The sequence below is a fragment of the Labeo rohita genome, chromosome 19 (genome assembly GCF_022985175.1).
Source record: "Labeo rohita strain BAU-BD-2019 chromosome 19, IGBB_LRoh.1.0, whole genome shotgun sequence".
Lineage (NCBI taxonomy): Eukaryota > Metazoa > Chordata > Actinopteri > Cypriniformes > Cyprinidae > Labeo > Labeo rohita.
This window is the reverse complement of record NC_066887.1, coordinates 12,115,033-12,139,574: the sequence shown is the minus strand read 5'-3', so window position 1 is coordinate 12,139,574 and position 24,542 is coordinate 12,115,033. Positions and strand designations below refer to the sequence as shown.

Sequence of the window (24,542 nt, the reverse complement as noted above, 5' to 3'; positions counted from 1 at the left end):
TATAGCATTCTCTTCGCAACTGACGTGATGTACCATAGTTGTAGATTTAGTTATGAATATTTATCGTAGAGCCTCAAGATGTTGATTCACAGCCTACAGTAATTTTTATGACAGTCTAGTTCTGGTTGACCAGCGCTACTCCACAAATCACCTGTAGAAGTCGCCATTACTCATTGTGTCATTACTCAACCAACACATGGAGTATGTGATGCATTCGTGTATTTTTAAAGTACATTCACTCTCATTAGACTAATGTTATATCGTTATTTTGGTTGTTAAACCTTAAGTTATACATAAACGGTCACCTCAGCATTTTAATCAGAGAGGACAAAGCTTCGCTGCTGTTTTATCATCGCAAATTCAACTGTGACTTGTAAAGTTACCGCGATTAAGGCAGGTTTGCATATGACGGTCGCTCATACACACTCAGATACACCCAATGTGTTCCCTTACCAGGGAATGAGCGCTGTCTCTATCAACTGCGCGTTAATTAGCACATTCCTCCTGCACTTGAAGTCGATGTGCGTCGCTGGGCACGACAAAACTCACCATAGTGCTTGACTTCACTCCTGTCAGAGGAAGACACGATGGGATGCACTTCTAGCACTCAGACAACAGCTCAAGACACAACACGACCCAACACCAAACAAGATGGGACCACATCAGGTAAGACTACACAGCCTGAAATTCGCAATTTTCAACTATATTTTGAAATACTGTTGATTTGAAAGGTTTCATGAGGTCAAGGAAGAATTTTAGGTAAGTGGGTACTGCATTTAGTGCATTTCTCAAGTGATACAAATGTTATAATGTAAACACCAATGCTAAAATGCATGATAGATCCTTAAGTGATATAAGAAGATGATCTTAGTTACTTTTGGGATCCTGGGTCACCCTGAAACTGAACACTCAACTATTGTGTAAGGCACCCAGATCCTTATCCAGAATTCTGTCATCAGTCCCCCATACAGTTTAGACCTACTTGACTCCAGCGTCTCTCATAGAGAAACTTACAGTATTCATTACACTAAAGGTCCCTATGGAGAAACCTAAGGTTAAATGCCTTGCCCAGAGCTTAAACCATAAGACTTTAACTGAAAGTTACAAGAAAAAGGATGTTTTTATGGTTTGGAAAGTGCAATTTGCCTTTACTGCCTTTACATTATTAACATTCTTTTGGAGAAACACCATAATGTACAGTTTTTTAATTATCATAGTATTTGGCAGATGTTTTTATCTATAGTGGCACAGTGCATTTACTAGTTACCGACCCATGTCATTGCTATTCAAAGAGCAAATACATTTAAATAGAATTTGGAGTTTAATTCTACTGAATTAAATTTGTCAAACAAATGAAGGAAATTTGTATTGTGCTTTGTTGATGTTCCATGTTTGTTTCCTGAACTGTCACGGTGGATGAGTTCTTGGAATTGAGGAAATGGGTGATCAGAGAGCTCCTTCCCACCTCAGGTGTTCCCTCAAGTGTGGTGATGCGTGTCAATCTGCCAATGGTGATATTTAAACAAAGCGTGTGCATGTGGAGCTGAGAAGAAGGTTTCATGTAAATGTTGTGTGCTTTAGATAGGAGGCTGATGTCATAAACCCTTGCTAGTTTGCCTGTTTTAATACATCCATTTTCTTTCAGCACCTGTTGTTATGTTAATTATCATTTATATTCATCATGTTCAGTTTCATATAGTTATAGACGGTGTAGCTTCTATAATAGACTAGACCAAGTTTTAGTTAAGGAGTATCTGTTCAATTTAAAGTAGGTCTCAGAAAGAGCACCTTACTGACACTTGAAACACACAAGATGGGAAGAGAGAAAGGGCATAACATTTTTCATGTTGATGAAATGGGAATTCTATGGAAAAGATTTAAATATAGTAAAATGTGTTGAACCGAGCTGAGTATACTGAACTCAAATTGGAATATAGGTACTGAAATTGAGATGGATTTTGCTGCGGAAACCTGTCTTAAAAAAATCATAATTTTATATATATATATGTATATATAATTTTAGATGTAATTATATATACATTTCTGTTTTATATATATATATACATTATTATATACATTTTATTATTCTTTTTTTAATTTCTTTTTAGTTTTAGTTTTAGTTTTGGTTATTTAAGTGCTTCAACTTACTGCCAAAGCAATATTTCTCATTTTTATTTTGTTTTATGTTTATCATATTTTATTACATTTTATTTTAGTTTAAAGTTTATTTTACTAAAATATTATGTTAAATAATTTTTAGAGGTATTTTAGTATTATTTATTCACCATTTTATTTTTTATATTAATACTTTGAATTAAGATATTGTTTATATTTTCTGGTTTATTTTTTTGTGGTTTTGTACTTTTTGTTATTCTTGTTAAATGTCTAAATAGTTGTTTAATTTTAGTTTATTTAGTTGTAGTTATTTTAGTGCATCGACTTTAACTAATTGCCAAGGGAATATTTCCCATTTTCATTTAGTTTTGTTTATTATATTTTATTACATTTTATTTTAGTTAAAGTGTATTTTATTAAAATATTGTAATATGTGAAATAATATTAAAAGGTGTTTTAGTAGCATTTATATATTATTTTATTTTTTGTTAATATTTTAAATTTATTTTTTTTTTTTTTAGATTTTCTGTTTTATTTGTGGTTTTGTCATTATTATTTTTTTTAAATATCTAAGTTTTAGTTTTTAATTTTAGTTGATTTAGTTTTAGCTATTTTAGTGCATAAACTAATTGCCCAGGCAATATTTCACATTTTAATTTAATTTTTTAATATTTTGTTTTATTGTTTTGTGGTTTTGTCATTTTTTTATTTTTTTTGTTTATTTAATTTTAGTTGTTTTAGTGCTTCAACTTCAACTAATTGCCAAGGCAATATTTCCAATTTTAATTTAGTTTTATTATTATATTTTAGTTAAATGTTTATTTTATTTCAAGTAATGATTTTCTTTTTTCTTTTTCTAATGGTTTTAGTTTTTCTTTCTTTATGGTTTAAGTTAATGATAATAACCCTGGTAAAAATATGTGTCTTAATCTCTAAGGAACAAGTAATGAGAACGGTGGTCCTGCAGCAGACAGCGAGACAATTCCAGACCAAACCCAGGCTGAGGAATCTCCACAGACATCCAGCGCAGCTCCTGTTGACTCAGAGGAAATTCAGAGCTCTGAAGCTGAAGTAGCTCACAGTGAACCCGATGACGTTACATCCGACCAGCCTGCTGAACCTGAACCCAGCCCTTCCACGACAGCTGACAATACTGAAGAACCAGCACCAAGTGGTACGTTTCACATTTACAAACAACACAAAAGTCTGTTTTCTGCCAGTTTCCATACCTAAAAAGGCCAGTGAGCAAAGTCTTGTGGAAAAACTAGCTCAGAGAAGCTCTTGAAGATTAAGGTACATAATACCTTGTGTTCTGTGCTTGTGCATGCAAATGTACTTTCAAGGGATGTATCTCTAGATGCAAAACACCTTGCACATTCTCTTCAGCAATGAAGGCTTCATGGAACATCCTTGGATTATAAGAAGTTAAAGCACCAGTTTACACATTCATACTTAGGTGATGGCACTAGTTTAAACTGGTAATAGTGTGTTTGTTTAACTCTAAGTAACCTGACAAGTGTCCTACTAACTCTTCCATGACCTGGGAGTACAGCACTGCCCTGCTTAGTTTCCCCTTTCAATCCCTTGTTACAAATGTTTTGCCAAGGCTTTCTAGCAGATGTTCTTCCATCTGATGGTTTGATAAGGTTAGGAGAACTGAACCTTAAGACAGACAAGATTTTGGCAACTAAAGCCAGGTTCCAGTTAGATGGACAGGTTTGATTTTGGTATTATGAGTACACAGTAAAAATGGAATTAGGAGTAGTGCATTATTTTCATCTTTAACAGTATTTCCTTTGGCCAGATCTGAAATGTGGCGAGGGACACAGCATGCCTCGCTGCCTGGATTTTAAATGTAAATGACAATTTATCCACGGATGCAAATGTCTTGTGTGCAGTGTGGAAAATAATGACATAATGACTAACCACAGAACAGAATACAAACCAGAATGCAACAAGACATAATACTCACAGCAACTGATTTTAAATGTTATATTTTATTAGTTTTAGTAAGTCCAACATGAGAAACACACAGAACGTGTCCTTAAAAGATACATTCACTGAATGGTCTTTGTAGATTGAAACAATCTATAAATATTTTCTCTGACATTTTGTTAATTTATAATCACTCAAAATTTGAAGGAATGTTAGCTGTACGTATACCACTGTCCTACTAACATGCTTGACAAAATAACCAAGGTATTTCAACAAAAACCTTTATTTTGTGGAAAACACAGTGATAAAAATTAGAGAACTGTAACCACTAGGGATACAACAATACAGTTAGTCCACGGTTCAATACGTACCTCGGTTTTTAACCACGGTTTTCGGTGTTTTCGAGTGTTTTTTTGCATCTAATTAACAACTAAATACTTCTGTAAACCTCTGCGCACTGGAAGAAGCTTAATGTCTGCTTAATATTCTTTTGAGAGACGTATTATTTTTCCGATTTTTACGCAAAATAGGATGGGTTTCATTCATAATGGACGCCAGAGGGCGCCCTCGTGCAGAAAATTCACATATGCGTCAAAGTAGCAGCACAGATTACGTTCCGTTCCAGCTTCTCTAATATGGATAAAGGCGTAACGTTAAACATTTTGAATGATGAAATGTAAGGACAATAAACACTCGTCTGCAATAATATATGGTTCATCTGTGTTCTTCAAGCGCTCTCTAGTATTTTCATACTGATTTTCATAATGATATTTGTAAGCCATAATTGACATACAGTGTAGAAAATATTGTCTGCCTCATTCTATGAAAAGAAGCCACATCAGATCACAAAAGGAAGTTATTTCAAACACTCGACTGATGCTGTGAAGTAAAAATAAGTTCTGTTCTGTTTTGTTGGACAACAGGTTTAGAAAGGCTTATCATTGCATTTCATTAGAATGAAAGATGCTCTGCGTGTGTTGCTTTTTCAAATACAAGCGGGGAAGCGTTTCCTCATCTCAGCAAGTGAAATCATGGCCACACACAGCAAATTTCGAGAGAAATAATACAAGGAAATTGTTTAAATGCAGAACTGAAAAACCGCAGTTCACAAGCGCGTATTGAACCTTGGATGTCGTACCGAACGGTTCAGTATTATATTGAGTATTGTGACATCCCTAGTAACCACTGTAGCACGAAACAAGATTACAACTAAAATTAAAGCTGCAAGCAGCGCTGAAAGGGCCCTCGCACCTGGGCTCACCACCACACGGTGGCTTCAGGTAAACAGCAAATGAAGGAGTATAGAAGGAATATGTCAAAGTCATTTATATGAGCCAAACTTCCTGCTACCAGGTGGTGGCGCTATGCCTACAATGGATATTGGTATTTAGATGTCTTCAGGCCAGCACTTTTATAAAACAAGAAGTTTGGTGTAGATTGAACATGGTGTGTTTGAATTAGTGCAAAGCATGATGTATTCTGTCACCAACAGGTGTCACTATGATTATAACTAAATATTGGCTTTTAGATGTCTTCATGCCAGGACTCTTATCGAACATGTGAAGTTTGGTGCAGATTGGACATTGCATGTTTAATTTAGTGTAAAACAAGTCATTTCCTGTTGCCAGCAGGTGGTGCTGTGATTATAATCGAATATTGGCTTTTAGATGTGTTCAGGCCAGGACTCCTATCAAACGTGTAAGTATGAGGCAGATCGGACATTGTATGACTGAGCTACAACTTCTATTCCCATGGCGAAACATCAAACTTTGTCAGGCCGCCACGGACTCGAGATCTTCACAATTTAACATTGGAAAGGCCTTTAGATTAGACTGACCAAATATAATGTTGATGTCATTAAATCTCTATGAGGAGTTCGTTAGAGCATAAAACATGTCACTTCCTGTTTCCAGCAGGTGGCGCTATGACTATAACCAAAGACTATAGAATACCCAGGACTTGTCACTCGTATAGTTTTGAATGGGAAAAGATGCAACGCTCATTATGGCCGCAAAGCTTGCTGAACAGTTTTGGAAAATTTGATGTTTCCCCATTCAAAGAGACAGGAGCTGCACTAGCCTGCCCGAGGCGTTTCAAAGATGGCCGCCGAGTGAAATGACTTACCTTAAAGGGACTTTGCTATAACTGAATATGGTTATGTGTTCAGGACAGGGCTCTTATCAAATATGTCAATTCTGGTGCAGATCGGACATTATTTGCCTGAATTATAACAACTTCCTGTTTCATGATGAAACATCGATGTTTGGCAGGCCGCCACAGACACGCCCTTCAACGAAAAATTTAAGGTCACAACGGGCTTTAGATTACCCTGATCAAATTTGGTGTTGATTTGTTTAAATGTCTAGGAGCAGTTTGTTTAATTACAACGCCTGAAAATGGCAAAAACGGCACAAAACTTGCAGAGAAAATTCAAAATAACAGACTTCCTGTTGAGTTTCGTACTTCGTACCAAAGGACTTTTTGTAGGTATTGGTGTGTTACATGTGTCCACGGAATTTTGTACATGTATGAAAAACACAGCTCAAGCGGCACTTCGTTGAAATTTTATAGGTGGCACTATCAAGCCATTTTGCCACACTCACTTCTGAAACCCATATCAGACATAAATTTTCACCACTTTTGGTGTGTGTACAAAGTTTCATGAGTTTGAGCATGTTTAGGTCCTCAAAAATGCAATTAATTTTGGAGAAGAAGAAAAATCTGAGCAATTCCAATAGGGTCCTCGCACCATTGGTGCTCGGGCCCTAATTCTGGAGGGTTACAGCTGTCAGAAATTAGTAGGAAGTGTAGAAGCCCTTGCTTTAAATGACTTCAGCACATCTGTCCCACTCTTGTTCCACTTTCTTCCATAGTTTGGTAACTGTAGTGGGTTTCTTCACCATAAGAACATTTTCCAAGATTTTCCAGAGATTTTTAGTTGGGTTTAGGACTCTGGGCCAGCCATTTCATTATTTCAGTGTTCTTCGCTTCAAGGAACTGCTTTACCTTTTTTTGCAGTGTGATTAGGATATTGTCTTGCATGAAAATTACAGGCTGATTGAGAAATGCATGCAGGGGAGGAAGAAGGATGTCGCTGAAGGAGGTTCTGATAAAAATTTGCTTGCACCTGCTATGTAGCTGTATAAGAGGGCCAACCCCTGCTGCAGAAAATATCCCCCAAACAATGACACTTCCACCATTCACTGATTTCCTTACACACTTGGGTTTCAGTCTTTCCCCAGTTTGATGCTGAACAAAATGTTTCCCATCAGACCCAAATAAATTAAACTTGCTCTCATCACTAAAGTGAACTTAGTACCAGAGACTTGGTCACTGCAGAGTGCGTTTTCAGTCCAGCTCCTCTTAAACATGCCGAGACAGATCCTTACCCTGTTCAGCAGTGAACTGGCAAGCAATTCCAGCTGCAGTGCTGAACCGATTACCCACTGAGAGTGCTCATGCATTTGTCTTACATGGAAAATCAGCCTTTTTGGGGGACTTGAAAAAAGCAGGTTTATAATGACACAAATTCATTCGAGAAATCACAGATTTGGAAAGACCAACTTCTCTTGCAGTGGCTGAAAGTCTCATACGTTTTGCCTTCATCTGGACAACTTTGTGTCGCAGGGTTTCAGTCACCATAGTGGCAACATCTCGGTGAAAATTAGAGGAATGCTGCCAGTTAAATAGGGTTTGTCATATAATTAAGGAAAATAGCACCAGATGCCAGATTAACACCAGTAACTTAGATGTATCTGCAAGCGTTCTTTAGTTTTGATCAGTTATTTTCTAAAATCTCATTTACGTTTTTTACACTGTTTCAGAATGCATTAATTCATGAAATATGCTTTAAAAACAGCTCTTCTACTCTTGCTAGGATAGCATCAAATAGGACTAAGCAGGGACTTTGAAATTTAGGAAATTATAGGTTGTTAAAAAATTATTATTTGAGCCTAAATTAATAAAATAATTCCATGCATCTCTATTTCCCACAGAAAAAACAACTGAGGACCAGGCTGAATCTTCCCCACCAGAGGAAGCACCTGGTAAGTAGGGTAATATGATGCAAGACAGACCTAAAACGTTCATCTTCTCCTGAGGATAAATGTCTTGTCTGATTTCCCATACCACTTCATCTCTTTCAGCCTCTGGTGAAGGTAGTTAAGTGTACATCATTTGGCACAGTTACGACAGAATCCAGAGTCAACCACCTATTTTCAATAAAATCAACATTTCATATGAATAATTTAAAAATGTAGTGGAGCATTAGTTTATTAATTATATAGATACTGCTTGTTCGTTGCCAAGACATAGACCAGCCGGTCTTCAGAGCCTGTGCCTGATTTCACATACACAGAATCCAAACATCTCACTCTAGTTATGGTTTAGTGAATTATAATTGCTCACTTTAGCTAGAGATTTCCTTCAAGATTTTATATTGGTGCCTATTTTAGTGGCTTTACCCCTCTAAAAATACAAAAAGCCAAAGAGAATATTAAAATTGTGGAATGCTCTTTATATAATTATGTAACATTTTGACCAACTGAGGTAAAATACCCAAATATTATTTACATTTGAAATGACAATGGATATAATATTTGAAAAACAGGCTTTTTGGCTGTATTTATTGTCTGCTAATGTTTTCCTGCAACAAACACAAACTCTACAAATGTTAGAAATGTTGTTTTTGTGGTGTGATTTGGTTTAATGTGATAATTACATTTAAAAATAAAGTTTAATTTAAACTGGGTTTTGATTTGTTGCTATTACAGAATATATTATAATGAAAAATCAACATTAAATTCCCTAAATAACTGGAAATTCCCAGAAGCATATTTATATTAGCAAAATTGGCAACAGAAAGTTGTTGGTGATTTCCCTGTTTAATGGGAGGTTAAAGTCTGATTGATTTTGTAATCTGGCATGCATTTTGTCTCCATATTACTGTATTTACAATTTGTGCTGCATGCTGGGGTCATATAGTCAGGAGGCATCCGTGATGGGTCCCAACACAGCGATTGCTTCAATCTCAACAAGTCCCCCCTGGGAAACACAAAGTCAAGTTGAAATGAGGTATAAACACAATGCATGTTTATGGTAATATCCATTTTTTTATTATCCATATCCATGTTTCTCAAGTTGATCACTTAGAGTAAAGTAATGGCTGAACTCTCCTCAAGAAGTTAGAAAACTTGAGGTTCAGAAATAATTTTAATATGCTGATTGATTGGTGATCAGGTAACATTTCTGACTGACCTCAAAATACATGTTATTTTATTTAGTACTGACCAGAAAAAGACATTGCACATAAAAGATATAGTCCACAAAAGAAAATAATAGTTAAATTTATAATAATGACCCCGTTCAAAAGTTTACATGCACTTTATTCTTAATACTGTGTCGTTACCTGAATGATCCACAGCTGTTTTTTTGTTTAGTGATAGTTGTTTATGAGTCCCTTGTTGGTCCTGAACAGTTCAACTCCCTTCTGTTTTTCAGAAAAATCCTTCATGTCCCACAAATTCTTTGACTTTTCAGCATTTTTGTGCATTTGAACCCTTTCCAACAATGACTATGATTTTTGAGATCCATCTTTTCATACTGAGGACAACTGAGAGACTCATATGCAACTATTACAGAAGGTTCAAACACTCACTGATGCTCCAGAAGGAAACACGATGCATTAAGATCTGGAGGGTGAAAACTTTTTGAATTTGAAGATCAGGGTAAATTTAAATTATTGTGTCTTCTGGGGAACATGCAAATATCTTCTGTAGCCTCTGAAGGGCAGTTCTAAATGAAAAAATATGATATTTAGGCAAAATAAGAAAAATTTACACATCTTCATTCTGTTCAAAAGTTTTCACCTTAATGCATAATTTTTCCTTCTGAAGCAAATGTGAGCATTTGAATCTTCTGTTACAGTGGCATATGAGTCCCTCAGTTGTCCTCAGTGTGAAAGGATGGATCTCAAAATCATACAGTTATTGTTGGTAAGGGTTCAAATACACAAAAATACTTAAAAAAAAAAAAAAACAAAAAACAAAAAAAAACCTAAGATTCTGCGGGACCTGAAGGACTTTTCTGAAGAACAGCGGGCAAAAAAACAAAAAGCTGTGGATCATTCAGGTAACAACACAGTATTAAGAATCAAGTGTATGTAAACTTTTGAATGGGGTCATGTTTTTAACTATATTTTCGACTATATGTAAACGTCTTTTATGTGAAATATCTTATTCAGGTCAGTACTAAATAAAAACAACATGCATTTTGTATGATCTCTCTTATTTTGGCAAAAAAGTAACATCTTGCAGATTCTGCAAGGTGTATGTAAACGTTCGATTTAACACCACTAACTAGTCTCCATTTCATACTTACTCTGGGCAGAGCAGCTACTTGATAGGCAGCTCTAGCTGGGAAATTGCTCTTGAAAACTTTGAAAGAGAACAGAAATAAAGAAATTCAAACAACAGTAACACTAAAAACAATTATATAAAGGTATAACAAAACTGCCAGTAAAGGTGAAACTGATAGTTTGTGTCTATAAGCTACAGTTGTGTTCAAATTGATTCATACCCTTGGTAAATATGATCAAAGAAGGCTGTGAAAATAAGTCTGCATTGTTTATCCATTTGATCTTTCATTAAAAAATTGATATTCATTTGCTAGACACTACTGGGACTTCCTGGGTTCTATGGTCAGATGAAACTAAAAAAAAATGAGCTTTTTAGCAGCAAACACTCAAGGTGGGTTTGATGCACACAGGGATAAAAAAAAAAAAAAATCCCTGGAATGGTCTCTGATCTCTTGTCAGATGTTCTCTAAACTTATCAGGCATTACAGGTGAAAACTCAGAGCTGTTATCTTGGCAAAAGGAGGTTGCAAAAAGTATTGAATAAAATGCTATGATTAATTGTGGTCGATGTGTATTAGAGAAATTTCTCTCCCACTTTAAATTCTTACTCTACAATAAAAGGTTAGATTTTTGTACATTTTTAAAATTAAAGGTCAAAAGGATTAATGATCCAGATTTATTTTCACAGCCTACTTTGATCATACTTACTAAGGTTATGAAGAATTTTGAGCACAACTGTATATACTATATATAAGCTATCATCTTCATCTTGCACAGCCAACTATTGCAGTTCTTGTGATATGAAATCTGCCTCGTATGCCTGTGTGTGTGTGTGTATATATATATATATATATATATATATATATATATATATATATATATATATATATATATATATATATATATATATATATATATATGTGATCCTGGACCACAAAACCAGTTTTAAGTCGCTGGGGTATATTTGTAGAAATAGCCAAAAATACATTGTATGGATCAAAATTATAGATTTTTCTTTTATGGCAAAAATCATTAGGAAATTAAGTAAAGATCATGTTCCATGAAGATATTTTGTAAAATTCTTACTGTAAATATAGCAAAACTTAATTTTTGGTTAGTAATATATATTGTTAAGAACTTTATATGGACAACTTTAAAGGCAATTTTCTCAATATTTAGATTTTTTCGCACCCTCAGATTCCAGGTTTTCAAATAGTTGTATCTCGACCAAATATTGTCCTATCCTAACAAACCATACATCAATGGAAAGCTTATTTATTCAGCTTTCAGATGGCGTATAAATCTCATTTTTGAAAAATTTACCCTTATGACTGGTTTTGTGATATATATATATAACCTTATCATTAATTGCATCATATATTTTAAAGTTCAGAGTATTTGTTGACGCTGCAGGTTTGCATGTCACATCATGGAAAGTTCTGTGTGGTAGGAGGCAGTGATGATGGGTTGTCCTCGTAAAGAGGAGGCTTTCGTTTCACAGAACTGCACTGTATCCCTTTACATGCAGACAGGATAGGATTACCCATCAGCATTGTATTCAAGAGGAAATACCTAGGGTTGCACAGAGGCATCATTGTGTAACATCTGAATAATCAATAACTTGCATAAAGCATTACCATTAAATATTACCACTAAATATTGCGCTTGCAGGATAGCAAGTCAAGTTATTTTAGGGAAGGAAGGTACATACAGGAAAAACAAACATCATGATTTGTTTTTAATTCCACAGGATACCAATGTCATTCCCAATTATGAGGTTTTTTACATCAAGACTATTAAAACCTTAAGGGAAATCTGTGGTTGTATGACGCACTTTGGTGAATTATTCCACTGTGAATCATTTATTCATACTCACACTGCTTGTAAACATCATTGACGTTATTGAAGTCATTAATGTCTGCCAACAGCACTGTGGTTTTGACAACTGCAAAAGAAAATGCAGATTTTATTAAATTCCTGAAAATTTCTAAGAAAGAACTGAAGGAATAGTTAACGCAAAATGAGAATCTGTTGAAAATGTACACTAGCAGTCAAAAGTTTTTGAACAGTAAGATTTTAAATGTTTTTAAAGACGTCTTTCCTGCTTTTCAAGCCTGCATTTATTTGATCCATAGTACAGAAAAACAGTACAATTTTGAAATATTTTTACTATTTAAAATAACTGCTTTCTATTTGAATATATTTTAAAATGTAATTTATTCGTGTGATCAAAGCTGAATTTTCAGCATCATTACTTCAGTCTTCAGTGTCACATGATCCTTCAGATATCATTCTAATATGCTGATTTGCTGTTTAAGAAACATTTATTATTATTAATAATAATAAAATGTAACATTTTTTCAGGATTCTTTGAACAGAAAGATCCAAAGATCAGCATTTATCTGAAATAAAAAGTTAAAAACTTTCTATTCATTAAAGAAACCTGAAATTCTACTCAGCTGTTTTCTGTTTTCAACATAATAATAATAATAATAATAATAATAATAATAATAATAATACATGTTTTTTGAACAGCAAATCAGAATATTAGAATGATTTCTGAAGGATCATGTGACTGGAGTAATGATGCTAAAAAAAAATCAGCTTTGAAATCACAGGAATAAACTACATTTTAAAATATAATCAAAAAGAAAAGTTATTTTAAAAAGTAAAAATATTTAAACATTTTACCTGTTTTTGTATCAAATTTGGATCAAATGAATGCAGGCTCGGTGAGCAGAAGAGACTTTGTTAAAAAACATTAAAAAATCTTACTGTTCAAAAACCTTTTTGTTAGTTTGTTTCCTTATCAGAACAGATTTGGAGAAATTCATTAATTACATTGTCACTTGCTCAGCAATAGATCCTCTGCAGTGAATGGGTGCCGTTAGACAATTAGAGTCCAAACAGCTGATAAAAACATCACAATAATCCACAAGTAATCCACACGACTCTAGTACATCAAGTAACGTTGTAACATTGTAAGAAACAAATCCATCAAGACATTTTTAACTTCAAAACATTACTTTGGGTTTTCATTTGGAATGCAGCGTACATCTTGGATGGCCTGAGGGTGAGTAAATCTTCAGCAAATTTTAATTTTTGGGTGAACTATTAAACATAATATTTAAGCAAGTGATGTTTGATTATTTACCATTTTCATATCCACATCCAGCAGCTTTCAGAATCTCTCCCATGTTAATAAGTGCCTATGTTGTTGTAAAGAAATAACACAGAAACATGACTACTTTGTGTAATAAAACTTATGTATTAAAGTCAACATGAAATTGAACATATTTACTTAATACATCATTGTGGATTAATCATTTATTCCAAAACATCATCTTCAAAATATCAACAAGTGCCACTGTATGCATTTTGTCACCTGCTTGGCCTGAGCCTGGACTCCTCCCGCCACCAACTGTCCACTAACGTCCATACCGATCTGTCCTGAGATGTACATTGTACGGTCCACGAGAACAGCCTGGCTGAAAGTAGTAGCAATATCATTTAAAATGTGAATTAATAGTGAACTCTGATTTTGGAAGGAATACAAATGTTTTACTAAAACACATTACAGTGCATTGTGGGAAATGTTGTCCTCCTCTGCCTTCTGCTGGCACAGCTAGTGCACTGCAGTTATATCTAGCCCAACAGCCAATTAAGTGTTCTTGGTTTATTAAAGGTAGCTTACAGTATGTTTGGCTATGATTAATCAAAAATGGAATACTGAATATTATATAAACTGTAAAATGATAGCACTGTTGCACCAAGATCAAGTGCAAGTTCAGCTTGAGATCATAGTCCAAGACCATACCAAGTTCAAGTTAATATGTGTCTAATACAAGTTACATAATAAATACATTAGTTACATAATGTAAACATTAATGCCAGTTTGAGCACAAGGTTTGCACAGCTGCAGCAAAACTAAACATCATAGGTCATTTCAAAATATGAATTCATGCTGGCTTAAATGATGTAATCAGCTGAGCACAAAGTGAAATGTATATAATATAGAATAAATGCAAAAAATGACAATAATTAACTACCAGAAAGCTTTCAGAAGCCTTTTTTTTAATAACCACGCTGTTAAAGCAGAATGTTGGTCAGGCCAATTTACTTGACACCACCTCCTCCTTACTGTCTATTGGTTGAAACACTAACACACCCCTATTGTAACCACTTTCAAGTACATTTTATGCTAAAGAATGAAGAAAGAAAAGCTCTTACATTTTTTGTTATTTTGAGAAACGTTTTTATAAATTTATATTGGGGGTTAAATTTGATAAAGTAAAGGCGAAAAAGAAAAGAGCGTTAAAGAAATTGTATTATAATGCATGCACAAAATCTCTAAATGCTATTGTTCTGCAACATTAAAATGATCTAAAAGACTGACAGACTCTTACCTGTATACGCCCTTTATAATAGGGGCTTTGGGTGTATATGGGATTTTTCTGTGAATAGCAGCCATCTCGTCCAAAGTCGCACCAAATTTCTAGCACAAAGTTGCTCAATACGCTTTTTAAGACACTTTTTAAAGACACGCCCCGAATAAATATTGCATAACCTATGTCAGGCCTTTTGTTGAATGAATAGCTGGTGGTGCTTTAGGTAAAAATCAACCTTATCCATATGCTAGAGCACGTCACGTGTGTGTTTGTTGAGGAGCGTAAACATGAGTTTGACTGGAGTCAGACTCTCACCTGTAGGGCCCGATGGCCGCTGGAGCAGCTGCAGTGTGAATGATCTTCCTAATAATCGCAGACATCTCTGAACACTGAAATCCAAACGAACACCGTGAAGCACAACTGTAGGTAAACTTCTGGCTGAGTTAATGAATGAGTGTAAAGCAGGTTTGTGGGGACTCACTTCCAGATGGCGTCAGCGATTCCTACCGTAACGACCCACATATAGAGACATCCCATGTGTATTTACGATTATTCAATAACATGTCGCAGAGCATGGAACGATATTTAAAATAAAATCAAGGAAATAAGTGGTAGACAAAACATACACGGTAAAACAAGCTTATACAGATCTTATGCATAAAAATAGCAGTTAGCACTTCGCAAAATAAATCGGAGCTCCGTGTAATTGAGTGATTACGGTAATTCGCGTAATCATTTTTTAATGGTTTGTACTTATATAAATATGATTCGCTTAATTATTGAAGTTTTAAAGTGTTTATAGTATAAATAAATAGCTTGAGAGAATGTTAAAATCATACTCAAATCATAGTTTTTGTAACTTCAAACTGAATAAACTGTTTTCAAATAGTTTTCTAATATATATATATATATATATATATATATATATATATATTATATTGACATTTGCTCTTAAAAAGAACTATTTCTATCTGAGAATTTTTTTTAAAGCCGAGACAAACTAGAACAACATTTTATTAATTTTCTATGACTTGAAATCACTTATTATTTTCCAGGTTTCTCGGTGTAAATATTAGTATTTCAGCAGCGGTCTCTGGGTGCGGCCATTTGTAAATTTTATGGGTCTGGATTCCGGTCTGTTTTTTAGCCGTACAAAACGGCTCGTTTTGCTACTTCATATTCCAAATTGATGTCTTACCATGTTAATTTAATGAATTATCTTAATTATGAGTACACTGGTTTGTAGTGTAAACAGTTTTAACGTTTACTGCAACGTGTCTTCAATTGACGGCACTGAATGTAAACAATACTGAACCAAACAAAACTCATATATTTTGCTGATTATTGCTGCTGAAAATGATCAGTTATTGTCATGTTTTGGGCTGTACTAATCAGTCAGACCAAAACATCCTGAACACTATAGATTGCCAAAACTTATAACAAATCAAGGAGAAAAGTGCAAAAACTGTCTGAGGAACAAAAGGCAATTGTGGACGGCCAAACTGAACCAGGATTTCCAGGGCAAGAATCTTGACAACATTTGTTTGTTCTTATCATTTCCATTCAGGTAGGTGAAATATTACTCTAATATCTTAATTAATACTGCTTGTCTGTATCTCTACCACCTATTAACTTTCAAAATGTGTCCTTTCCTACTTAAGTCCTTCTCTATACGATTTAGCAGCTTCCACACATTTTTCCGTGGTTTAGACAGCATAAATTAGCAGAACAACATATTCAGTAGTACATTAACCATGCAATCCATGCTGTTTTGTACATCTCCAGTACGGTAACTGACCAAACCGTGACGTAAATGCAAACCCTCTATAGCGGCGAATGAACTGGAAGTCTCACTCACAGGCTTACTTCCACATTAAGGTGAATAATAATAATAAATATACTGTTGTTAAATAAGTTCACAGAGTTTAATGAGACAAGTAACAGACCTTTATTCAAAAACTCTATGCAGAGTGCAAAAAATAACATACAATATGAATAATGCACAATAAATTAGAGTGTTCAGTAAAAATGTGCCTATGTAAATGTCAGAGTATGAAATAAACTGATATAACTCACAACTGCAGGAAATGTAAGGCATTGGTAACATCCCTAACTATCGTATGAATACGTTTTTGTAAAAAAGAAAAATCATTAGCAGACTATACTTCAAACCAACTCAGACTCATAGACATCATCAGTCCACAATCAGGGCATGAACTTTGCGAGAGTCATTTTAATGTCTACTTAAAACAACTCATCCTTCTCTGAAAAGATTCAGCAACTGGTTTAGGTCATTCACATTACTGGCATTGTTACATTACTATGTCCTTGAGTTGCCGTATTGCTTTTGGTAGTTATGGAGAGACTCAACAGGCCTAGTAATGATGGTACCATTACCATAATGAGGAACACAAAAATCACTGCATTGAAATGACTCAATCTTTGAAAAAGACCAGAAGAAAGACAGTTCAAAGCCGAGCAACCCCTGAGATAAAGTGAGAACTTTAAAATGGGGCACAGGAAAAGTAGTTCTCACTTCCTCACACAAATACTTGCCACAAGTTATCAAGAAGCCAGCGGCAGTGAAGAGAACATAGGGAAGACGTCACACAGAAACATTCAGAAAGTGACATTCAGCATAAATAAGCCATGCATATTTACAAAGCCGTGGACAGGTGTTTCAAACATTATTTTGTGCTGACAAGGAATTTTAATTGGATGGAAAGCATAGCTGCAGGAATGGTCCTGTTTCTCTCTAAATTAATACCAGTAAAGATGACACACAAGGCATCTCTACTATAACATGGTCCCATGTTTGCAGAATACTAACCTATAGTTTGGTGACGCAAACTTTAAAATGAGGGTTATCAAGCGCTCTAAGGCATTCTCTACTTTTGATTGTCTTTGGTTTAGTAATCCATTCACACCTAAAAATGACTTTGCAGCAACCCAACCAGCATTTCTTAAGAATTCAGCCACTTCACATTTTCACAGTAATTTTTGCCTTGGATTCATTTACAGTATTAAGAAAAGATTAACCACAGATGTAGAGATGGCTGAATTTGTTTGCGAAAGTTAGAGATGAAAAGAAAAAAAAAGAAAAACTTCATAATAATAGAGCGTGACGCTGATTAAGATTGTGACAAATTTTGAATGAACTCCTAATAGTGACGTCTGAATTCTAAAAGAACGAAAAAATAAATCGTGATTTTGTTTTTTACATCCACTGGGACCTTCTTCAAATTGTACAAACAGCAGGAGTTTAGAATAAGATGCATCAGTACAAAGATTGAACACAGGAAGGGACATAAGATCTGGCCAGCCAGCTTTGAAGCTTCAGCATCTGTGAAGTCGGTTAGAAGTTCTGCTGCCGGCGTTTCTTCGCATCCATGGCGTCAAGGATGGGTTGCCTCTTGGCCGTGTAGCGCTGCCGCAGTTCTTCAATCTCTCGCTCCATCATGGGGTCCAGAGCTGTAAGACGCATCTGGAGCTCCTCAAAATCGAGGTTTTTCAGCTTCACAGACAAAAACGAACAGTAAATAATTTGATTTAGCTTTATGCTAGGGGTGTCATGATAAATTGATCTCTGCAATTTATTCCGAGGTTAGTTTTTAAACAGCAGATGATGCTATTGGCTAGTTTTTTCTAAAGAAGAGCACTTGTACATTCACCTTAGTAATTTAAGTGGTTAAAGGTACTTACACCTTGGCTTTTATGCTTTTATAAAAAGAAATTAATGTGAACAGCTCACTGTGAACACTCCTGTAATTTGCTTTATGAACGATTATTTTAAATTCAAGTGGGGTGTGTGTGTGTGTGTGTAAGGAACTGGACGCAAGCAGCACCATCTGCTGTTAATTCCTAAGAATCAGAATCGATTCAAGAGAGAATTGTGATGCATTCAAAAAATTTTTTTTTTGCAGAATCGATCCACGATTTGATTTATCGTGACAGCCCTACTTTATGCATAAACAGTGAATAAAAAAAGAACACAAAAGCACTTACAAAATCGAAATCTCCATCTTGCGGCACTTTCCAATTATCAGGGAAAGCTGTTTTGGAAATTAAACACGGGTCCTGCTGGTTGTGATTGTAACCCTCTTGTGCTTTATTTGAGTCTTGCTTGTCAAAGTAGTCCATGAAGGATGGACGTTGAATTTGCTGAGCTGTAGGATTTCCTATTTAGAGCAAAAAAACAAACAAACAAACAGCAGATTAAACATTTCTCAAAGCAGCACAGAAGGGTTTTTAGGGATAGCTCACCCAAAAATGCTAAATTCTGTCATTAATTACTCACCCTCATGTCGTTCCAAACCTGTAAAACCTTCGTTCATCTTCGGAATACAAATTAAGATATTTTTGATGAAATCTGAGAGCCTTTGGGAGACGTGCCGCGTTTTTTTTGCCGTGGCGCCAAACGCCCTCACGAAAGAAGAAAGCCATCGTGTTTACAACTGACAACGAGCGCTTATCAAGATCAACTATGATCAGCACTGGATTTGCACAAGTATGTGAAAAATGTAAAGTTTGCCGCATAGAATCTTTAAAATATGTCAGAGTCTGTTGTTGTGGCGACATTTCCACACCCCTAAACATGATGTGGCACAAAACGAAACGTGAGTCAGTCATATACCCTCATGGGCAGGTCTTGGCCATTCAAAGCAGCCAAAGTTCCCTGACCTCCTGCAATCAGTCTGAAAATCTGGCTACGTGAGACTAGGTGGTGCCGACCAACAATGCATTTTCCCTCACATATGTATCTCATATATGGACTTAACATCGTCTGCTGCTCAATATGCAGCATTAAATTAAAATAAATAAAGTTTGGATCTACACCAGAAACCCAAAATATCTATAATGCTTACAAGAATACATCTTAAAATATAAATGTAGGTACAATTAGCATCAAGCTACATTTGCAAATTTATGTGATTATTAATGTTTTTATTAAAAACCCACTTTAAATAATCGTTGTGTGAAATTTTCATATTCAGTATAAAAAAAACAAGCCTTAATGCAGAAAAAATGAAATTGCTGAGTAAAATTGATATTTTTGCTTTCCTTGCACACAAAAAATATTCTTGTGTCATAAAATTAAGATTGAATCACTGATGTCACATGGACTATTTTAACGATTTCCTTACTACCTTTCTGGGCCTTGAACGTGTCAGTTGTGTTGCTGTCTATGCAGGGTTAAAAAGCTCTTGGATTTCATCAAAAATATCTTAATTTGTGTTCTGAAGATGAATGAAGGTCTTGCAGGTTTGGAACGACATGAGGGTGAGTCATTTTCATTTTTGGTTGACCTATCCCTTTATCGTAAAGAAAAAGACATAAACACTCACTCTTCATTGAGCCGTGATCTTCCATTTCATCATTATCATCATCATCACTGTTGATGACCATGGTGCCCAAATCCGACTCCAGCATAGTGCTGCCATGTTCAATCATGGTCTGAGCGCCATCGCTCATAGTGCCTGTGGCTCTCATGGTCCCAGCGCTCTCTGAACCAGACTTCACCATGGTGTGGGAATCCACTTCCACTTCCTCATCCTGCACAGTGCAGTCACATACGACATCAGCTAAAACGCAAACGCTGATGTCAACCAAACAACTAATATGCCACGCCTGTGAGTTATCTCACCGAGTTCTCGTCATCCTCCTCCAGCTCTCTCTGCTGCTCCTGTTGTCTCTTGGCCTTCATCTCCATGGCCTCTGTGATGAGATCCCGCAGGATGGTCACTGGCTTAGCACTGGTTATAAATGGATGCTGCCGAATAGACAATGCAAAACATACCAGATATTTATAATCACGACTGTGTGAATCATAAAGAGGAATTAGTAGTTCGCAATATTTTTGGCTCTTCCCATACCTGCAGCAGTTGAGTGGCCGTTGCTCTTTGCTCAGGGTTCTTAACCAGACATTTCTTCACAAAATCTGTGAAATCGTCACTCCAGAGCTCTGGCTTGCGGAAAGTGGGTGGAGGGTTTGTAGGGATCATAAAAATAGCCTGATGACACACAAAACAAGATATTATCAGAAACCAGTTTCCTGTGAAAATTTAACTTCAGTGACTTCTCTTGTTCCACTCACTCTCATTGGATGAATGTCTGCATAAGGAGGCTTTCCTTCGGCCATTTCTATGGATGTGATGCCGAGAGACCAGATATCTGCCACGCAGTTGTAGCCGATCTCCTGGATTACTTCAGGGGCCATCCAGAAGGGTGTTCCTATAACCGTGTTCCTCTTCGCCATTGTGTCCTTTTGTGGGCATTATGACAACACACAAGTTCATGACACTTGACCAAAATTGATCTTAAAAGATCATGGATGAGAGATAAACTTTTGATTTGGATGCGTAAAAGCTTGAAATAAGTTTTGTTAAGAAATATAATTTATTTATTACGATTTAAATTATAAATGGAATTTTTAATGGATGATTTTGACTCAGTAAAAGAAGTTCTAAAAAAAGAAGCTAAAAACACTAAATTCACAAGTCTCAATTTATGTACTTTTTACAATACATACTGTTTCAAAGCAATTGAATTACAACTTATTTATTTTATAGTTAGTTTTATACTTAAAAAACAGATAAACATGCAAAATACGCTTTTAAATGACTTTACTATTATTCTAAAATATAGAAAAAAGTATTAAAAATGTTGAGTAATACCCAAACCTTAAACTAGTAGTTTATGGAAGATCTGCTTTAAACCAGATAGTTTTAATACTCACGGTAAGTTGTCCAGCCACTCCGAAATCAGCTAGTTTGGCATGGCCTTCTGTGTTGAGGAGGATATTCCCTGCTTTGATGTCCCTGTGGATTTTCCTCATGAAATGGAGATACTCCAGACCTTTTAAGGTGGATTTAAGGACTGTTGCGATTTCATCTTCAGTGAGCTTGTCAAGAAAAAAAAAGGTGTTATTAAACATGTCATGAAGCTGCATTGTGTGTTCATAGCTGTATTTTTATTTACCGTTTTGTTGCGCAGTCTGATGATGTCAGACACCGATCCAGCACCACAGTACTCCATCACAATCCACAGATCGGTGTTCTTGAAATAGCTGCCATAGTACTTCACCACATAAGGACTGTTGAAATACCAAAAAAATCAGTAATGGCAGTGTTGGGAAATAATTCACATACAGCAAATAATAAGATATTAATAAAAGTTACATATGGTTTATTAATGGGCTGTTTTACCTGTCACATTGCTGCATTATGGAGATCTCTTTGATTATCTCCTGCAGGTCTGATTCGACAGGAACTTGTTTAATGGCCACAACCTGGCCTGATTCCTTGTGGATGGCTTTAAAAACACTGCCATATGATCTGAACCAAAAAGCATTCATTATGTTACATTTCTGTACAAAATAAATGTATTGAACATCACTTACTAAGTATAACGGTGATACACACCCTTCTCCAAGCTTTTCAAGGACGTCAAACACTTCCTCAGGCTGCTTGGTAAGACTGTCTTCACTTAGTTTCTTCAGCTTACTGTCATGAACAAAACACAGTCGTTGTTTATTTAATGAATAATACGTCATGGGTCCAGACACTAGAAATTATAATGTAACGTTAACCTAAACTTATATATAGCTAATAAACATAACATAACAACTGATCTTGTAGATGGAGGTAATTACAAACATTAAGATATCATCTCAATAATCCATTCTAGTTCGATGACTCATCTGCAGTTTCAGTTTGGTTGGTAAGATGAGGCCTGTAAATATTAGCCTGACTGATAGCTGGTTAGCCGAACGGATCTTTTCACTTACTTTTTGGGCACCGAATGCTCCATTCTTGTTATTTTAATGAACAGGTATTTTCCGATTAATTTTAAACACTTTGTTTGCTCAGAACCTAAGGAATAAAGCAATAACGCATGTTTTGTTTGGACTTTCAGGAAGCACTAGCTATCTTTCCGTGCCGCCGCTAACAACGATGTGAAGCGAACTGACGTGTGGGATTTTCCGTGACAAACGGCACTTCAAAATAAAAGTCATACGAACGTCATAGAAGTGAAATACGGCAACTACCTGCGATTTATAAAATATAAAATTCGATTATATAACAATTTGTATCAATATAGGACTATATCGCTTAAGGCTTAGTTAGGGTGCAACAATGGATACTTTCATTTACAGTGTTTCAGCAGAAAATCAATTTTACTATCTAATTATATTATCTACACTTCATAAATTTCTTAAAAAGCCAGTTTGAGAGTTACAGTGAATTTGACTTAGTTTCATACTTGTGGAAAAATATTTAATATTGTTTAAAAGTCCCTACATCACGGTTTGATCAGTTATGTGCGGCGATACTGGAGGTACTCGGATGTAAACAACAGCATGGATTGCACTGTTAATGTACTACTGAATACGCCAGGTTCTCAGTCCTGGTCCTGGGGGTTCACTGCTCTGCACATTTTGCATGTCTCCCTTATTTAACACACCTGACTGAGATCATCAGCTAATTAGGGGAGAGATCCATGAACTGAAATAATGAGTTGATGATCTCAATCAGGTGTGTTAAATAAGAGAGACATGCAAAATGTGCGGAGCAGGGGACCCCAGTATAGGACATTTGGTCTTTCCTGACTTTCCAGTTTAGTTCCAACCCTAATCAAACACACCTGTCTGTAATTATCAAGTGCTCCTGAGACCCTAATTAGCTGGTTCAGGTGTGTTTGCTCAGGGTTACAGCTGAACTCTGCAGGAAAGTCGATCTCCAGGACCAGGGTTTAGCACCCCTGGTCTAAACCATGGAAAAAAGGTATGGAAGCTGCTAAATCATATAGAGAAGAACAGGAAAGGGTGCAATATTTTGACAAACTAAATGCAATAGATGGTAAAGGTACGTACGAGCATCATTAATTAAGATATTAGCCTAATATTTCACCTACTTGACTGGAAATAAGAACAAACACAAAATGTCAAGATTCTTGCCCTGGAAATCCTGGTTCAGTTTGGCCAACCACAAATGTCTTTTGTTCCTCAGACACTTTTCTCATTGATTTGTTATAACTTTAGGCAGTCTATAGTGCTCCAAATGTTTTCCCGGTCTGAACGATTAGTACAGCCCAAAACATGACAATAACTGACCATTTTCAACCGCAATAATCAACAAAATATGCACGTTTCGTTCGGTTCAGTGGTGTTGTTTACGTTAAGTGCCGCCAATATGGCTGATTGATAATGTGTTGTGAAAACACTCGATTGGGAGAAATGATGCCAGTGTATGCAAATTCAAACATATAGTAGTGTTCAGTTAGTACAGTTAGTTAGTTCCTGTTCTGTACTATGTTTGGCTGAGTAGTGTTTCAGAGTACAACACTGGGCCCTATAACTTTTTATCATTTAACTTGTTTACAAACCAGAGAGAGTGAGGGGCAGAGTTTACCTAGAGTTTTGTACACCAAATTGGGAAATGGAAAGTGACTCTGTATATGAATGATTACAGAGCGTTTTTTATAGGGAGGGGAAATCTTTGCAACACTAATATGCTGTGCCAAACTATTTGCATGTCAAACTATGGTGACAAAACATGATGCTTTAGCTTCTTTTGGAACTGCTGTCATTGGCAGAGAAGAAATATACAAAACTAACTAGCCAATTAAAACATATATTACACAATATTGTATAAAACCAATATCACACTCACACTTGATCTGCAATGCTGAATATCAGCATACTCAAACTGCTGTTGTCAGACTTGCCAAGTCTGCGGTATTCCAGCAGA

At 35.6% G+C, this 24,542-nt stretch overlaps 3 protein-coding genes across 4 annotated transcripts; 1 reads left to right on the top strand and 2 right to left on the bottom strand.

Moving 5' to 3' along the window:
* The first annotated feature begins 206 nt into the window (after positions 1-206).
* Positions 207-8,795, top strand: si:dkey-284p5.3 (uncharacterized protein LOC557830 homolog). Its single transcript, XM_051137418.1, has 4 exons — positions 207-666; positions 3,053-3,289; positions 8,046-8,096; positions 8,196-8,795. Exons 1-4 carry the CDS (start codon positions 588-590, stop codon positions 8,213-8,215), a joined length of 387 nt encoding a protein of 128 aa, XP_050993375.1. The 5' UTR covers positions 207-587; the 3' UTR covers positions 8,216-8,795.
* rida (reactive intermediate imine deaminase A homolog) lies at positions 8,546-15,277 on the bottom strand. Of its 2 annotated transcripts, none has more exons than XM_051137417.1 (6): positions 15,109-15,277; positions 13,791-13,893; positions 13,560-13,614; positions 12,282-12,350; positions 10,429-10,484; positions 8,546-9,093 (listed from the first exon to the last, which is right to left on the bottom strand). In XM_051137417.1, exons 1-6 carry the CDS (start codon positions 15,171-15,173, stop codon positions 9,034-9,036), a joined length of 408 nt encoding a protein of 135 aa, XP_050993374.1. In that variant the 5' UTR covers positions 15,174-15,277; the 3' UTR covers positions 8,546-9,033. The 2 variants fall into 2 exon arrangements, with proteins under 2 accessions (XP_050993374.1, XP_050993373.1); XM_051137416.1 differs by lacking the exon at positions 15,109-15,277 and adding an exon at positions 14,812-14,977.
* Positions 15,278-16,717: 1,440 nt separating this feature from the next.
* stk3 (serine/threonine kinase 3 (STE20 homolog, yeast)) lies at positions 16,718-22,763 on the bottom strand. The gene is made up of 11 exons (XM_051137405.1): positions 22,580-22,763; positions 22,215-22,295; positions 21,999-22,127; positions 21,772-21,886; positions 21,530-21,694; positions 20,888-21,055; positions 20,667-20,804; positions 20,438-20,563; positions 20,139-20,346; positions 18,799-18,971; positions 16,718-18,307 (listed from the first exon to the last, which is right to left on the bottom strand). Exons 1-11 carry the CDS (start codon positions 22,600-22,602, stop codon positions 18,149-18,151), a joined length of 1,485 nt encoding a protein of 494 aa, XP_050993362.1. The 5' UTR covers positions 22,603-22,763; the 3' UTR covers positions 16,718-18,148.
* Between the last annotated feature and the right edge of the window lie 1,779 nt (positions 22,764-24,542).